Source organism: Alligator mississippiensis, chromosome 15 (genome assembly GCF_030867095.1).
Source record: "Alligator mississippiensis isolate rAllMis1 chromosome 15, rAllMis1, whole genome shotgun sequence".
NCBI lineage: Eukaryota > Metazoa > Chordata > Crocodylia > Alligatoridae > Alligator > Alligator mississippiensis.
The window spans coordinates 7368076-7384597 of NC_081838.1; the positions used below are offsets into that span (position 1 = coordinate 7368076).

At 67.8% G+C, this 16522-nt stretch overlaps 2 protein-coding genes across 3 annotated transcripts; one reads left to right on the top strand and one right to left on the bottom strand.

The window, feature by feature from the left end:
• Positions 1 to 470: 470 nt before the first annotated feature.
• On the top strand, positions 471 to 6618 carry MBD6 (methyl-CpG binding domain protein 6). 2 transcript variants are annotated; one of them, XM_059719267.1, is made up of 13 exons: positions 471 to 1209; positions 1451 to 1536; positions 1732 to 1874; positions 1954 to 2056; positions 2187 to 2352; positions 2454 to 3173; positions 3619 to 4154; positions 4359 to 4479; positions 4580 to 4746; positions 4880 to 5290; positions 5375 to 5427; positions 5512 to 5587; positions 5686 to 6618. In XM_059719267.1, exons 1-13 carry the CDS (start codon positions 810 to 812, stop codon positions 5758 to 5760), a joined length of 3057 nt encoding a protein of 1018 aa, XP_059575250.1. In that variant the 5' UTR covers positions 471 to 809; the 3' UTR covers positions 5761 to 6618. The 2 variants fall into 2 exon arrangements, with proteins under 2 accessions (XP_059575250.1, XP_059575251.1); XM_059719268.1 differs by lacking the exon at positions 471 to 1209 and having other exon boundaries at positions 1458 to 1536; positions 1692 to 1874.
• A 343-nt stretch (positions 6619 to 6961) lies between these two features.
• DCTN2 (dynactin subunit 2) lies at positions 6962 to 14839 on the bottom strand. The gene is made up of 14 exons (XM_059719310.1): positions 14728 to 14839; positions 14414 to 14482; positions 9790 to 9886; positions 9629 to 9690; positions 9104 to 9202; positions 8858 to 9018; positions 8607 to 8751; positions 8256 to 8321; positions 8102 to 8140; positions 7883 to 7960; positions 7672 to 7743; positions 7437 to 7539; positions 7248 to 7339; positions 6962 to 7170 (listed from the first exon to the last, which is right to left on the bottom strand). Exons 1-14 carry the CDS (start codon positions 14761 to 14763, stop codon positions 7084 to 7086), a joined length of 1206 nt encoding a protein of 401 aa, XP_059575293.1. The 5' UTR covers positions 14764 to 14839; the 3' UTR covers positions 6962 to 7083.
• Between the last annotated feature and the right edge of the window lie 1683 nt (positions 14840 to 16522).

Consider the following 16522-nt stretch of genomic DNA (forward strand, 5'->3'; position numbering starts at 1 on the left):
GCAGCTCCCCCAGCGGGGCCATTTCCTCCTCCCCCCTCCGCCCCGACCTGGGGCAGTTGTTGCCACTGATGGCCACGGGAATTGTATTAGCTGCCCCAGCCAGGTGGGGGGAATGGGGCCCCAGGTTGGGACCAACACGTGGTGGGGGGGGTCACCGCTTCTCCCCCCGTGCAAAGCTACCGGCATTCCGGACCCTGGGAGGAGATTAGGGGTGGGGAGAGGCTCGGGTGCATCGCGCGGAGCCGGGGGGTGTTTGGGGGGGCACCCATGCAATGTCATCTAGGCAGGGGGGAGGGACCCCCCCCGGAAGCTTGGACAAGGGACCCAGGTGGCGGGGGAGGGTCAGAGGGAACCGCACCTTCCTACGCGGCCAGCGCTCGTCCCCGCTCCGGTTCCGTTGCCCCCGGCTCATCCTCGCCTGCATCGTCCGCTCACTACTCCGGCCTCGCCCGCTGCCCTTGCGTCGTCGCCGCGCGCCCTTTAAGAACCCCCGCATGACGCAACCCTTGCGCCAGCCCCGGCCAATCCGCGGCCGCCGCCGCTGCCCTCGCCCAATCCGCGCCGCATAGTCCGCGGGGAGCCCCGCCCCACGACGCACCCGGAAGCGGCGGCCGCCCGGCCTCGGTCTTAAAGGGGACAAGTCACGCGGCTGGGTGATGCAAGCGCTGGCAACCGGGGGTGGCCCATGACGTCACGCCGCGCCCCCCCATCCCTCCCGCTTAAAGGGCCAGAGGCAGCGAGGACCCCCACAGTGCGGCGCCCCCAAAGGGGAAGGAGAGGGACTGGGGAGGCCAGAAGCGGTCAAACTCATGGCGGGGGCCCACTGGGACCCCCGCCGCGTCCCATTCCCAGCATGCATTACAGCTGCCCCCCAGGTTCCCACCTGCCCCTCATTCCCCTTCCCAGCATGCACTGCGGCTGCCCCCCAAGTTCGCACCTGCCCCCCCATTCCCATTCCCAGCATGCATTGCGGCGGCCCCACCTTGGCCCTTCCCATATGCGGGAGGGTGGGGGTCAGCCCCTGGGTGGTGCGCTTCGCGCGGTGCATGCCGGGAGCGCCCCCCCTCCCCCCGCGCGGGGTATGCCGGGAGAGGAATCCCCAGGGCTGCCCCCGGCGCAGTGCGCATGCGGGGAGGAAGCGGCGCAGCCCCCTCCTCTTCCTGCAGCGGGTCGGGGCCGAGGCCGGAGGCGCCGGGCCCAGGAGCCCGGGTAGGTGCCGCCCGGCCCGGCCGCGTCCGGGGGGCGCTGGGGCCGGGGCTGGGCCCCACGTGCAGGCCCGGCTGGGGCGGGGGGCGGCGCCAGGGGCAGCCCGGACACCCGGGTGCCGTCCGGGTCGGGGGATGGCTCGCACGGGGGCAGCCTGCACGCCTGGGCCCCGGCCGCGGGGCAGGAGCGGGGGCGCGGGCTGACAGCGGCCCCCTGCCCGGCCCTGATCCCCGCTCGGTCGCAGGCGCGGGCTGGCGTGGCGGGGCCGGCGGGGAGCGCCGCGGGGAGCCGCGCACGCACCTGAGCCACCATGTTTGCTGCCATGAGCAGGTAGGTACCTCCCCCCCGCCCCCCCATGGCACCTCCCCCGCCCCGGGGCAGAGCGCTTGCAGGGCACGGGGCAGGGGGCGCATCCCTGCCCTTCAGCCCCCCCGATGCCCCGCTCCACCCTCCTGCCCCTGCTCTCCCTCAACGCGGGGCTGTAGGGGAGATCCGCCCCCCCGCGCTAACCTGACCCACGCTTAGGCGCCCGTGCCTGGCGGCAGCACAATGACGGGCGGCGATGAGGCCGCCGGCGGTGATGGCGATGGCGATGGGGGGGGGTGCGCCCCCGCCGTGCCCGTGGGCTGGCAGCGGAAGGTGGAGGCGGGCGCCGTGCGCTACGTCAGGTAGGGCCCTGCCCCGCCCCCATCTCGTGCCCCCTGCTCGTGGCCCAGCCGGGCCCTGACCCCTGTCCCTGCCCCCCAGCCCCAGCGGCACCAGTCTGACCTCGCTGGAGCAGACGCGGGCCTACCTGCTGGCCGACGGCACCTGCAAGTGCGGCCTCGAGTGTCCCCTCAACATGCACAAGGTATCGGGGAGGTGGGGAGGGTGCATGGGTTTGGGGGAGTCGGGGGGGGCACTAGGGCCTGGGGTCAGGGTACGTACCAGGCCAGGGGGTGGCAGCGATGGCCCTGACCTGCGCCCCCCTGCCCCTGCAGGTGTTCAACTTTGATCCCAGAGCACGGGTGCAGGGCCGGGGGGGGCCAGTGCCAGGCGCCCAGGACATGACCAAGCTTTGCAACCACCGCCGGAAAACCGTCGCTATGGCCACGCTCTTTCGTAGCATGGAGAATGCCGCCCCCCCGGGCCTCCGGCCCCCCACAGGTACCCATCTCCCCAGTCCGGCCCCCTAGCTCTGCTGGGGTGGGGGGTGTGGAGAAGAGGCTGTTCTTGGGCTCATCCCCCCCTCGTGTGTTTCATTCCAGGGCTGAGCCAGGGGCCCCCCGAGCGCCTGGCCAAGACCCCCGAACCGCGCACCCCGGCCCCCTCCTTCCTGCCTCCCACCAGTGCCCCCAATGGGGCTCTCAGCCCCCCAGTGTCCCGGCTCGGCCCCCCCATTCCTGCCACGCCGCCCCCGGAGGGCACCCCCCCCAGCTGGGGCCCCACGGCCTCTCCCCCCCCACTGCGGCCCTGGCCTCCCCCAGCCTCACCGGTCCCCCCCGGCCTTGCCTTAACCAACCAAAGCAGCAATAACCCACCTGTGGCCTTAGGTGTGGGGGCGTCCCTCCTGCCCCCGCCCGTGCCCGGTGTCGCCTTCCCTGCCAGCCACCTCTTGAGTGCGGCCGCCAAGGCCCAGCTGGCCGGACAGGCCCCCCCGGAGCCGCCCCCACCCTCGAGCACTTTACCCGGCGTGCTGCTGTCTGTGGCGGGGGGCCGGGGCCTGGCGCGGCCCCCCCGGCGCCCCCGCCGCGCCCCCACTGTGCTGCGCCTGCTCCAGGGCCCCGATGCCCGCCGGCCCCGGGCGCGTGAGCCACAGCCCCCCCGGGCGCCCCCTCCCGCCGCCGCCCAGCCCCTCTCAGCTTTGCTGAGCCTGCTGGGACCTCCCCTGCCCTCACCGCCGCCTGGCCCGGACCCTGCCGACAGCCTGCAGCCGGCATCAGGGAGCTCCCCGCAGCCAAAGCCGCCCGTCCCCCCTGGGGCCACAGGTACGTGGAGCAGGGTGGCAGGGGTCTGGGGCTTCTGTCACCAGCTGGGTTAGGTGTGTGGGGGGAAGGCTCTGCAGCTGGGTAGTGGGGCTGGGGGCTGTGCTTTCCCTGGGGGTGTTAGGAGGGTCCAGGGCCCCTAGCTGAGTTGAGGGGGGGGATTGGCTGGGTTGGGCGTGTCAGAGGTGAGGGTCTTGAGGGATCCTAGTCCCCAGTGGGGAGCTGGAGTTTGGCTGTGGGGAGGGTTGTCCATGTTCACTGGCAGAGCTGGGTGGGAGGGGGATTTGGCTGGATATTGGGGCATTGGAGGTGGGGTGTCTCAAGGGTCCTGGTGGGGTCTGGCTATGGGGAGGGGTCCAGGGTCCTTAGCTAAGCTGGGTGTGGGCTGTTTGGGGATGGCAGTGGGCTGGTGGCCTATGATCCCCCCAACCACCTGTTCTCTGTGCAGGTGCTGGCACGTGTCCTGTGGTGCCCAGAGCCTGTATGGAGCTGGGCGGGGGCGAGGAGGGGGGCTTAGGCCCCGCGCCATCTCTGGGCCTTGAGCCCTTGACCTTCCTGGGCCCGGAGTCAGGACTGCCACTGGGACCGGCGCTGCCACCTTGCGCCTTCTTGCCTCTGGCTGTACCCCTGCTGGGGGCGCTGGGGGGGCCGCCTGAGCCCCCCCTGCCCCTGCTGGGGCTGCCGGGGGAGCCGGAGGCGCTGGGAGGGCTCCCGCCCCTCCTGCTGGCAGCGCTGCTCCAGGGACAGCCACCGGGGCCTCTCCTGCCCTTGGGCCTGGACCTGCTGTCCCCACCCGGGGGCCTGCTGTCAGCCCTGCTGCCCCTGCCTGACCCCCCCGGCGATCCCCCTGCCCGTGCCCCGGAGCTGCCTGACGCCCCTCTCCAGCCCCTGCTGCTGCCCCCTGCCCCTGCTCTCCTGGCGCTCAACTCAGCCCTGCTGGCTGCCGGCCTGGGGGCCCCTGACGCTGGCCCTGGTCCCCCCCAGGTGAGGTGCTGCTGGGGCTGGGGGGCGGTGTCTATCTTGCTTCTAGGACAAGCTCTGCGTAGGGTATGGGCGGGGGGGGGGTGGGCCTGGGTGGGCTCCACACGGGGGTGTATCCCCCAATTTTGGGTCTTGCAGGGGGGACTGGTCCACACTGGTTGGGTAGGGGTCCCTGGTGCTTGCTGGATCCTTAAAATTTCCCCCCAGCCCAGCCTGGCCAGCCCCCCTGCGGCACCTACCTCGACTGGCGCAACGGCCGCAACTACTGAGGGCCCCCGCGCCGAGCCCCCCCCACTCGTCAGCCCCCTGCTGAGCGCCACGCTGCTGGGTGAGTGGGGAGTTGGGGGCTAGGTCTGGGCTGTGGTCCCCAGGTGATGCCTGGGGGTGCCCCAGGCTGCGGCCCCTGCTGACCTCTGCTTTGCCCCCAGGTGACCTGCCAGCATTGGGCCCCGGCCCCCTGCTCCCAAGCCAGCCGTCGCTACTGTCCCCTGCTCTGGGGGGGGCCCTGGGGCTGCAGCTGCTTCAGGCCCAGCCTCCCTTGCTGGGGCAGCCAGGAGCCCCTGGCCCCCTGGCCTACCTGCTCCAGAGCCTGCAGGTGAGTGGGTGGGTGGGGGAGGTCTCTCTCATCTGCATATGCAAATGAGCTGGGGTGCCGGGGCTTTGTGGGGGGGCCTGGATGGGGAAATGGAGACATTCACCCATTTCATAGCTCCTTCCTGTTCCCCCAGCTGAGCTCCGGCTTTGCAGGCCCCGAGAAGCCGCTGCTGGCCCCTGGCGAAGTCGCCTCCCCGCCCCTGCCGCAGCCCGAGCCCCTGGCCCCCCCTGGCCTGGACATCGCCCTTCCAAGTGCCTTAGATGCCCCCCCGGAGCCTCCCCTGGAGGCTGCCTACCCCCGGTCCCCGCTCAAGCGGGCACGACGGAGGGGGGGTGGCGAGGGACTGAATGGGGCTGGGCCCCCCCGGGGCAGCAAGGGGCCGCGGCGTGGGGGTGGGCGGGGCCGGGGGGGCCGGTGCTGCTTCAATGGGCAGGCAGGTGAGAAGGCAGCACTTGCCATGGCCCCCCCCCACCCCGCCTGGCGCTGCAATGGTGACCTGCTGGTGCCTGGTGCCCCTGGGCCTCTCGCAGCCGAGGATGGCAAGGTACGTGGGAGGGGTCTGGGGGGACTGTTTGGGGAGGGGGTCCCTATCTCCTGCCCCCTCCAGCTGCTTCCTTGGTGCCCGCAGGGGACCCCTGTGAGGTTGCGCCCATCACGTCGTGGCCGGAGGAGGAAAGCTAGGTGAGCCTGGTGGTGGGGAGTTCTTGGGGGGTCACCTCTGACCTCTGGTCCTACTCTCACCCCCCCAACCCTATCTCCTTGCAGCGCACCCCGGCCCAGCCCCCGTGTGGACACGTCGCGTGCCCGGGGCCCCAGCACCGAGCCAGGCACAGTGCCGCCGGTAAGTGTCATGGGCTGCCCCCGCTTAGCTTGATGGGAGTGGGGGACAGCAGTGCTTGGCACCTTCCCCAGGCCTAGACTTGCTGCCCTGCCCTCCAGGTGGACAGCTCTCTGGCACGGCGCCCGCGGCCTGGCCGCCCTGTCAAGAACCGCCGGAGGAAGCTGCTGACGTAGCACTGGCCCCGGCCCCCCCTGCAGAAGCACAGCCGCGGGGCCGGAGGGGTCCTGGACTGCTTGCCCTGTCCCCCCATCTCTATCCCCTGCCCGGGAAGGGGGGCACCGGCCTTGGACATCGCAGACTGCCGGAGTCCTGGCTCGGCCCCCACTGCAAGAGGCAGCACATGGGCACCACCACCCCCACAGCACTGCTGGTGGGGGGGACAACGCAGGGATAAAGCACTTCGGAAGCCATTTTGCAATAGGCCGCAGGCTGGTGGGGGGCAGCGAGGCCAGAGCGGGCCCGGGGGGCTGGTACTGGCTAGGTGGTGTGATAGGGGCCCCCCCCCTTACCTCAGGCCTGCGGGTGTCTTGCCCCAGGGCACAAAACGCCTCAGGGTTTAGTTTAGCACAAGGTTCACTCACCAAAAATCCCCCCCGGTGCCCCCCCTGGGGTGGTGGGGCAGCCCCCAGCCCGGTGGTGCCAGGGGGAGGAAGGTACAAAGCAATAATCATCTCCAGCCACCCCTGCCCTGCTGGGGGGGGTGCAGGAGGGCCCCCCGGGGCAGGGCCCGGCCCACTCGGAGAACACTCAGGTTGTCTCACACCGGCGGGGCTGACGCAGCCCCACGACACTACGTCCCCCCGTCCCCCCCGCACCAACTCGGCCTTGTTTTGTACACAGAAGAAAAGACTTTTTAAAAGAAATAAAAACCCTTCCCGGGGCGGGGGGTAGCCGGGGCCAGGCCCGGCACGGCTTTAATTTAACAGATGGACTTATTTTGGCGTCGCTGAGGTCCCGGCCCCGGCCCCTCCCTGGGGGTCACGGGGGTTTTGCGTTTTTGTATCAAGTATTAAAATATGTATTTAAAAGCCTCTGATGTGTGCCCACACATGTTTGTGCTGGCAGGGTGTGCCTGTGTGCCCCTGCATATGCGCAGGTGTGTATGTGCGTGCCCCTGTATATGTGCACAGTGGGGTGGGGGGGGTGCTCTTACATATGTATACATGTGCCCAGATGCATGCATGCACATGGTGTGCCTGTGTGTAAGTGCACATGGATGTAGAGGGATCCAGCCCCCCTTGGCCAGTCTCCTGCTGCCTCTTTGCCCTGGCCTACTTATCTCTCAGCTCCTGGCCCTGGGGCAGGGCCTGTCCCACCCCCCATTAACTATCCTGTGCGGTCCTCAGTCCCCCCACAACAAAGAAGGTGCAGGGCTGGTGAGCACAGTTGTTTTAATGGCTGTCAGCATACATGGGGTGAAGGGGTCTGTTCCCTCCCAGGAAAAGTGGGGCTGGGGCAGTGTCCCATGCAGCAGGGGTGGCTATGGGGGGGGGGGGTCACTTGGCAAGCTGATGGATGCGGGCATCAATGCCAGCAAAGTTGTCCTCCACAGCTACCAGGTTCTCCTTCATGGTCTTCTGCACCTGCAGGTGAGAACGGGGTCAGGGAGGACCCTGGGGGGAGGAAGGAGGGGGGGGGCGGTACAAGGTTCAGCGCTCACCTGGGCCAGCAGAGCACTGTTGTCCTTGAGGGAGCCAGCGATGAGCTGCTGGGTAGTGTCCAAGTGTGCCAGCAGCTGCCCAAACTGCATGGCTGCAAGGCATGGAGGCACCATCAGCTGCAGGTAGAGCCCCTTTCCCCCTCCACCCCTCTCAGCTGGGAGGTGGATCCCTGCCCACCCAGGGCTTACCTTGCTCATGCAGGTCCTTGAGGGCACACAGGCGCTGTACCACCTGGGGCAGGGCACTGGCTAGTGGCCCCCAGCGCTGCACCACTTCATGCAGCTGGTGCACCTGGTGGGGGGGGGGGACCGGAGTAAGTAGGGGAAGCTCTTAGTGCCCTCCTGCTTTTCCCCAGGTTCATGGGAGATGCAGGGCTGTGCTCCCAGATCCTGGCTGCTACCCCCCCCCCCCCCCCGGCTGCACCTTGCTCTGGGTGTCGGCATCCTCCACAGCTGCCTTGTGCTTGGCGATCTCATTCACCTTCCCCAGGACGCTCTGGGGTGGGGAAAGAGTGTGAGGCCCCCAAACTCACCCTAGGGACCCCCCCCCCAACAGGCCCATGGGGAGGGGATGGGGGGGACAAGGGGGTTGAGGTTAGCACAAGCCTGTGCACTTCACCCCACAACCTGCTCACCTGGAGTCTGGCCTCCACTTGGTCCAGCGCAGCCATGTCCAAGGTGCTGACCTTGGCCTGCAGGATTTCTACTGTCTCCTGGGGTGGATGGGGGTGGTGGTGAGGGGCTGTATATCAGAAATACCACCCCCCAGGGCTGGGGGGGACAGCAGCAGGGTTGTACCCCACCAGGCCAGACCTGTGACCCCAGTTGAGGGTTCAGCCCCCCCCATCACTCACCATCAGGCTAGCTCCCTGGAGCCCGACAGTCAGGGGGTTCTGGGGAGAGAGGGAGACAGGCTATGATGAAGGGGGCACTGGTGACCCCCCCCCACCTGCAAGGCTGGGCCAGACACACCCCCACTTCTGCCTCCCACAGCAGGGCAGCGCTCACCTGGGCATCTGGCTCACAGCGCACAGTGGCTTCCAGCTCACTCAGCCGCTTCTCTAGCTCCGCCACCTTGGTGGAGGCAAAATCAGAGGCACCAGGTTACCTTCCCCCACCCCTCCCTCCAGCCCTGCAAGGTCAGGATGTACCAGGGCTTGGTACCTGCCAGGAACGCGGTGCCCAGTGCTGCCTGGAAACCTTGGGCAGGCATCCAATTGGCCACTTAGCGCCCTGCCCATGGCCTGGTGCCCAGAGCCATAGAGGAAGGGCCCCTGCCCCCAAGCACAGGCCTGGGCAAGAGGCATGGTGATACCTCCACGCAGCTGGGCCCTCCCACCCCTTCTACCCTGGCCTCACCTTGGCAGCCTGAGTGAACTTGTCCTGTTCAGGCCGCGAGTGCAGCTCGTAGGTGACCAGGTTCCCAGGGGCAGGCGCTCCCTTGGCTGGGCTCTTTCCCGCTGCCTTGGCGCTCTTGGAGGCTTCCAGCTGGATGAGCAGGCGCCTGGTGGGGGATGAGGGGACATCTGGGTGATCAGAGGAGTGCCAAGACCTGCCTGAGTGCCCTCCAGGGGCCTGGCAGGGGGGATCTGCCTGTCAAACCCACTCACTTGGCCAGCGCGCCATCAGGGTCGGTGAGGTTGATGGCAGCCTCCGGGCCCAGCAGCTTCTCAAGGTGGCTGGAGACCAGCTGCTGCTTGAGGGCGCCCACCTGCTTGGCCAGGGCCACGGGCGTCAGCTTCTCCTCGGCCGCTGACTCCTTGACAGTGCTCTGCCATGAACAGCGGTGGGCGTGAGTAAGCCCTGGAGCCAACCCTCGATCCCTGACCCTGGGTGCAGCAGGGCCAAGTGCTCACCTGGATCTTTTCCACCTCGCTGCTCAGCTCCTGGACCTCGTGTAGCAGACGCTGATACTTCTGCTGGGGCGTCTCCTTCAGGCCCAAGCCTTCCCCGAGCTGTTGGGGGTCAGAGGGCAGTGGGTCACGGAGCCCGTGATGAAGCTGGGGCACACGGGAGCTGCCAGGACTTCCGGCTGCTCCTTGCAGAGGGGGTTTGAACAGCTCTGCTACACCCCGCACAGGGGGAAACAGGCCCTGCCTGGATGTGAACAGCAGAGCCAGGTCTGTGGCTGTCACAAGGCCCCCAAAGCCTTGTGAGAGTGGGCAAGCGCCAGCCTGCTAATGAGGTAACAGAGAAACCCTGGCCCCCCCATTAAGGGATGGGGTGAAGACAGCGGGGGGGATAAACCTCGGCCTGGGCCCAAGAGGACACTCATAGGAGCTCCTGTGATGGAGCTGAAGCTGTGGGGGCCATGAGTAGGTCTGGGAAGGGAGCGGGGCGCATGCGCCCAGCTGGTTCAGAAGGAGCCGGGCTCTACTTACAATCTCGTACTCGCCCGACTCATAGCCTGTGCGCTTGGTTTGGCCAATGCGGTCGGAGAAATCTGGGAAGGAGATGGGAGGGTGGGAGTCAGTGGGGGCAGTGCCCGGGGCCCACAGACACAGCTGCCAATCCCCCCCTACCCTGGTGCCCCCCATCTCACCGAGCCCCTTGGTGCCCACACGCTTGTCCTTGAACTTGTCATAGGCGGCGTTGGGGTTGACGATGATGTGCTCCACACTGGTGCTCGTCAGCTCCTCCTGTAGGGACAGGCGGCATTAGCAGGCCGGGATCACCCTGCCCCTTCCCCTGAGGCCCTGGCGCCCTCTGGACCTCCTTTCCAGGGTCAGTGGGACCCCGTGTCAGGGGCTATTTCAGCGCCCCTTGTGGACAGAAGTGGAAGAAGGCGTCAGCCAGCAGGGAAAGGACCAGCACCAGAGCCAGGGCCAGGTGGATGCTGGCAGAGCCCCGTGGGGACTGGGAGCCTAGGACTCGATGCCCCAATCTGGCCAGGATAGTTGGGGTGAGCCCCAGCTCTCTAACGCCTCCTTGCTGCCCTCATGTCCACGCTGGCTCCTGTGGGGTGATGGGGGGGTGACTCTAGGTGCCCCGCATGTTGGGGGGGGCCGGAGGGGGTGGTCCTGGGAGCCAGCCTAGACCTGGCACTCACTGTCCCTCTGCAGAGGCGCACCTGGAGCAGTGCCAGGGCTGGCCAGACGGGCTGGGAGCCTGCCAGCTGCCAGGAGGGGCCAGGGCTTAGGCAAGTGGGGTGGGAGGAAGCTGTGCCTGGGGGGTGAGGCAGAGCCAGCTTGAGAGGGCAGGGTGGTCCCCAGGGGCTTTTGAAGTGCCCTGAGAGCATCAGTGCTCAGACAGGTGGCAAGAGCTGTGAGGTGGCTAAGGGAAGGTTAATCAAGGTTAACAAGTGTGTTTGGGGGGTTTTAATGAAGCAGCCAGGGAGAGGCCCTGTGTCCGGCCCTTTCCAGCCAGCCCCCAGCGTTCCCTAGTGCCAGGAGGGCATCAACCCCTCCAGCCACAGCCCCTGGGCCAGCTCCTCCGCTTGCCAGGCTAAGAGCCACACAGCTCCTGAGCCCATCGGAGCAGGAGCTGTCTCCGTTCCCCAATCACACAGTGCTGCCAGCTTCAGGTCCCAATTCAGACCATCACCATCTGCCAGGGAAGGGCTCCCTGGCCCTGGCCCCGGCCCCAACCCGGGTCCCACTGGCTCCATTTTAAATGCCACCAGTGGAACAAATTTAGCCTAGACTTCTGCTTCCACACCCTGTGGGGCTGACACAAGGGTGCTCCCCATGGCTTGGGCTGGGATGTTACCACCGTGAGGCTCCCCTGAGCTTGGATTGCCGAGACCCTGAGTTTAAGGGCCTGGTCTTCACAGGAAGGGCACCAAACACCCGCTGGAAGACTCGGGGGTCTCCTACAGGCACCTGGATCTCTCCTGAAAGCCCCCAGCTCAGAGTCATGGCTGCACAAGAGTCTCCAGGTTCCTGCTGGACTAGGGGAGGGTGAGGGGGCTTCTTCCCAGGCCTGGGGGTGACCTGCAGGGCCGGTGCCAGCTGGCAGAAGCCCCAGGTGCATCCCAGGGCTCAAGGCAGAGGTCACCAGCACGCCCATGGCTCTAGGTTCAGGAGGCATTAGTGCTGCGGGGTTAGAGGAGCCTGGAGCAGACGGTGCCAGGAGGACAGGGTTAGCGGGCACAGCACCAGCAGGGGGGTTGCGCAGAGGGGAAGTCGGGTCCTTACCAGCTCCTTGGTCCCCAGAGGTGAGAGGCAGAGAGTTAAGAGGGGGAAGGGAGGGGAAAGAGAGAGACAAAAACCGGATTAGCAGCTCATCATGCACTGGGCCCCGTGTCACGTGCCCCCAGTGCCCGCCGCGGCCCGGCCCAGTTAGTAGGGAGATCCGGGGTGGGGGGTTAGAGCCTGTTAGGTCCGGCGTGCCTCGGGGGTTACGGGGTTAGGTAGCAGAGGTGAAGGGGCAGGAAGAGGAGCAGGGAAGCGGCAGGGCCGGGGCTCTCACAAGAGGCTGAAGAATGCCCGCAGAGACCCCGCACAGAGGCCCAGACTCCCCCCCAGCCTGACTACGGCAGCTAAGGGGCAATCAGACTGGCACCAGCCTGGGCCAAGATTGGGCTCTGCCAGACCGCCCTCATGAGCAGCTGCTAACAAGCGCCCCCAGTGTTTCCAGAGGAAATGCTGGTGGGAGGGTCCCTGCTGCTAGTGCCCAGGGCAGGGAGGGGGCGGGGGGCAAGCAGAGGAGAGGGGAGATCTGAAGGGAGCCAGTGCTGAACCCCAGGACCACCCAAGGGCCCCGAGTCTGAGCCAAGAGGCCGTGGTGCGCTCCCACCACCTCTGCCCCCGCCTGCCTGCCTGCAACACCCCCATCAGCCCTGAGGGTCCCAGGAGATGGGGCACAGGCTGGCACTTGAGCTCAGCCGCCTGCTGTCCTACCCACGTCCACTCTGGCTTTGCCCTGGCCCAGCTGGCAGCCTTGGCAGGAGTGGGTAGACTGCCTCGGGCTCCTGACTTTAACCTGGGTGAAGCTGGAACGTCCCAGACAGGGGGGCTCCCTGTCCCTCACCCTGAGTCCCTTGCATAGGTGCCCCCAAGGGCCGGGTTCCAGCATGCCATGCTCTGTGCCAGGGGTGCACAGTGCCTAGGTGCATGCTGGGAGCTTTCCAAACCCCTTGAACCCCTCCCCCCATGACCTCACAAAGCTCCTGGGCTTGACCATGGGTGCCCACAGCTCCGGCTCACTCCCTGGCTATCTCCCTCCCCATTACAGCCCCAGCCCCACCTGCCGCCCCCCTGCTGTCCTACATGACCGGGGAGCAGGCAGAAAGCACGGCGAGGCAGACAGGCAGCACATGCGTGCCCAGGGGACAGGGGCATGCAGGAGAGAAGCATTGTAAGGGGCTTACTTGTGCAAACTAGTCCCAGCAGGGTGGTGGAGGGGGAAGAGCGGAGGAACACAGGTAAGTCCCACTGCGTGACGCTCAAGAGACACAATTAAGCTGTGTTAGCGGTGTGGGGGGGCTCCCCCGGGAGGGGAGCAGGGACCAGCTAGGGTGGGCGAAGGGGGGTGCATGAGGCTGAAGAGGCCTGGTGCCACTCTCCAGGCTGGCTCACGGAGAAGGGGCCAGCGCATGGCTTGGGGCGAGGGGCTGGGAGCAAGGCCACTGACTAATGCCCTGATGGAGCCCCGGGTCACGCAGCAGTGGGGATGCCTGGGTTCAGAGCAGCCCTAGCTGCAAGGGGCAAGCTCGTCGGCTGCAGAGGAGACTGAGCTTGGGATAAAAGCCCAGGCCTTGGTGGGGGGCTTTGGTTTCTCAGCCTGCAGCACGTGGGCCTCCCCTGCTTGGGGGTCCTGGATACCCCGGCCCCTGGCTCAGCCCTGACTACGGATGTGGATTTGACTCAGCCACTGATGTGGATTGTCCTCCAACTCAGGTTCCTGCAACCCCTCTATGCTCCTCCCACCAGCCCCTGCCCCGTCCTTCCAGCGTGCTGCTCAGACCCCAGACCCCCTGCAATGGCTTGGGAGGGACAGCGGGACCAACTCCCTGCCCTGCTCATGGCACCCCTGGGCTGGGCACGGGGCAGGCTGAAGCCGACGGCGGGACTGAAGGGTGTGGGGCTGCCTCCTCAGGGTCTCCGGACACAGGGGACATGCACCTGGCAGCAGCCCGGGGCCTGGCATGGACGCACACGCACACGCACGCAACGTGCTGCCTTGCCCAGCTGTGCCAACCTGCAAGAGCTGCGTCGCATGCACCAAGCACCGGCATCGCCCGGAGGGGCTGCAATTGCAGTGCGCTCCCCGAGCCGCCTCCCCAACCCCCTCGAAGCAGCCGGAGGCTGAGCCCACCCTGTGGCATGTCTGCCCGGCTCTGGGCGCTGGGGGCCGGAGCCCTGCTTGGCTCCCACCTGCTTCGCCCTTCAGGCTACCAGTATCGGGGAGGAGGGCTGGGACCTGGGGTCCTTGGGCTCTGCGGGACCCCCAGCCAGGCGTATTCCCCCCCCCCACTTGAGCATCTCTCTCCTCCCAGCAGCCCCCCGGCTCCCCTCGGCTCTGACCTACTTTCTAGCTCGCTCGCTCCTGTGAAGAACTTGGCTTCCTGCTTTTACCCCAGGGGAGCTCTTTCCTGCCCCTCCTCATCGTACAGGCTTGAAGCGCCCCCCATCTTACAGGCAAGCACTGCTGCACCCAGCTTGACCCCAGTCAGCTGCCCCCTTCCTACCCTCTGGGGCAAGAGCATCGTTCCTGTCTTTCCCCCACCCCGCAGGAGCCGGGGGGGGGGGGGGGGGGGAGGAGGCAGCAGCTTGGCCCCACCTCAGCCCAGCATGCGCCACACTCCCCTGGGAGCCCTGGCATGGATCGGGCCCGAAGACAAAGCCCTTAGTCAGCTCTCGCCGCCCCGGCCTCCAGCTGCAGCCGGGCTGGGGCAGGGCTGCGGGGTGACGACCCCCGACCCCACTAGGAGCAGGACGGGGGGAAAGCCCCCAAGGCTGGCACCCAGCTCCCGGCCCCCCAGACACCCCGGGGCTGCTCCGGCCCAGCCTCTGCTCGCTCCCACCCCCCGGCCCCCCCGCCACGCGTGGCGGTGCCCAGCTCCGGCTCCTTAGCGTGACCACACGACGCGACCCGGGGCCCGCCCGGCTGGCAGGAGGGGAACAAAGGGCCCGTTCAGCACCGCCGGCCCGGGCGCGGGGGGGACGGGAGGGGGGTTAGGGGGTTAAGGGGTGTCCGGATGCCCGTGCCCCGCGACCCCTCACCGCGTCGAACTCGGCCTGGTCGTCCTCGGGCAGGTCGCTGGTCTCGTACACGTCCGGCTCGTTGCGGGCCTGGGGCAGAGCGGGGGTCAGGCCCGGGAGACCCTTGTGGGGGGGGGGGGGGGGGAGCAGCACAGCCCCCCCCCCCCCGCTCCCTCCCTCCTCCCCCCATACTGGGGGCATCTGGGGCTCCGACCCCCGTGGACGCCGCGCCCCTGGGTGGGGGCAAGGAGCGGGGGTGCCCCCCCAGTCACCCTTAGCCCCTCTGCAGCCCGGACCCCAGGTGCCCCTACCCCCCCCAGTTGCCCCGCACTCACGATGCCGGGCAGGTCGGCGTACTTGGGGTCGGCCATGGCGGCGGGGCCGGGGGTCGCGCGGGGGGGGCCGGGCAGGGCCGGGCGCGGCGGGGCTGGAGCTGCCGGGCCGGGCGGAGCCGCAAGTCTCGCGAGAGCGGGGAGGGTGGGGAGGCGGGGGTAATAACGCCGCGCAGGGCAGGCCGGGAGTTGTAGTTCTCGGCTGGAGGAGGGGGGATGCTGGGAGTGGAGGGTTGGAGGAGGGGGGCCACGTGCACCCCCCTCCCCCCCCCCCCCCCCCCCGTGATGACTGCGCGATCCGGCCCGGCATCGCAGCAGCTGGAGGCGGGCACAGGCGGCCTTGCACACGCGTCTGCACTCACGCACACGCCCCCACGGCCCTGGATTTGCACCCGTGCGTGCCCTCCCTGGGCTTACACACACGTATGCACGCAGGCACACCCCGAGCTTGCACGTGTGTGGCCAAGCGTTCACAGTCCTGGGCTTGCACACTCGCGTACACACACATGCACACTCCTAGGCTGGCATCTACGCACGCATACACATGTATACCCCCGGGCTTGCAGACGCGTACACATGTATCCACGCATGCACACCCTTGGATTTGCACAGCCCTTGGCCTCGTGCATTCGTATACGGGCCCGGGCTCGCACACACATGTATGCATGTACACATGCACAGCTATACACACATGCACGCCCCTGAGTTTGCACACACGGGTAGACGCACGCACACCCCTGGCTTGGTTCACACGTTACATGCCCGCACCCCCGGGCTTGCACACTCATGCACACGGCTGTACACGCCCGGGCTGCAGAGCCCCCCCCCCATCCGCGCTTGCCCCGCGGTGCCCGGCGCTGTACGGGCCCATTGTAAGGAGCCCGCTGCGCCCCACAGAGGGGCCCGATCCTGCCCCGAGCCGGTCCTGGCGGGCCTGATGGGTGCTGGGGGTCCTCAGATGCCCTCTCCCACGAGTGGGGCGCGCAGGGGGGACCCAGGAAAGTGGGACGCGTCCATGGGAAGAGCATCGCGGAGGGGGGGGGGGATGAGTTTGTCCGGTCTCAGTTCTGGGAGGGAATGGGGTGAGAGAGGGGGGGTTAGGGCAGCCTGGTCCTATCCCCACTGCCCTGGGGCGAGGGCGGGGGAGGCTAATGGTTAGAGCAGTGGATCAGGCAGCCGGAACTCCTGGGTCTCTTCTCCCGGCCTGGGACTGGAGTGGGGGCGCCGGGAGAGTAGGGGGGACTAGTGATTAGAGCGGGGGGAGTTAGACGACTAGTAGTTAGAGCAGTGGACGGAGTTTGAGGACTAGTGGCTAGAGCGGGGTGGGGGGGCTGGGAGCCCGGACCCCTGGGCTCTCTTCTCCACCCCTGGGGCGAGGGCGGGGGGGACTAGTGGTTAAAGCAGGGGAGTGGGGGGTTAGAGGACTAGTGGTTAGAGCAGGGGAGCTGGCAACCGGGACTCTCTCCCCGCTCTGGGACTGGAGGGTTCTGGTGTTGGGTGCGCAGCCAGACTCCAGCTCGGGGGACAGCAGGGGGGACTAGTGGTTAGAGCAGGGGAGGGAGGGGCTGGGAGCCCAGGCTCTTGGGCTCTCTTCTCCAGCCCTGGGGCGAGGGCAGGGGGGACTAGTGGTTACAGCAGGGGGGTTGGGAGCCGACACTCTTGGGTTGTCTCCCCCGCTCTGGGACCGGAGGGTTGGGGCGAGGGGTTCGCAGCTCGGACTCCAGTTTGGGGGACAGCAGGGGGGACTAGTGGTTACTGCAAGGTGGGGCTGGGAGCCATTTAGCCAGCACTTTTTCCG

Bases quoted from the DNA above. Each gene is read 5' to 3' on its own strand.
- DCTN2 (XM_059719310.1), bottom strand. From the start codon at position 14,763: ATGGCCGACCCCAAGTACGCCGACCTGCCCGGCATC. The intron at 9,019-9,103 runs GTGAGCACTTGG...TGTTCATGGCAG, and splicing joins GCGAGGTGGAAAAGATCCAG to AGCACTGTCAAGGAGTCAGC. The intron at 7,540-7,671 runs GTGCAGCCGGGG...CCCCCCCACCAG, and splicing joins ATGCCGACACCCAGAGCAAG to GTGCACCAGCTGCATGAAGT.
- MBD6 (XM_059719267.1), top strand. From the start codon at position 810: ATGGCGGGGGCCCACTGGGACCCCCGCCGCGTCCCATTCCCAGCATGC. The intron at 1,875-1,953 runs GTAGGGCCCTGC...CCTGCCCCCCAG, and splicing joins GGCGCCGTGCGCTACGTCAG to CCCCAGCGGCACCAGTCTGA. The intron at 2,353-2,453 runs GTACCCATCTCC...GTTTCATTCCAG, and splicing joins GGGCCTCCGGCCCCCCACAG to GGCTGAGCCAGGGGCCCCCC.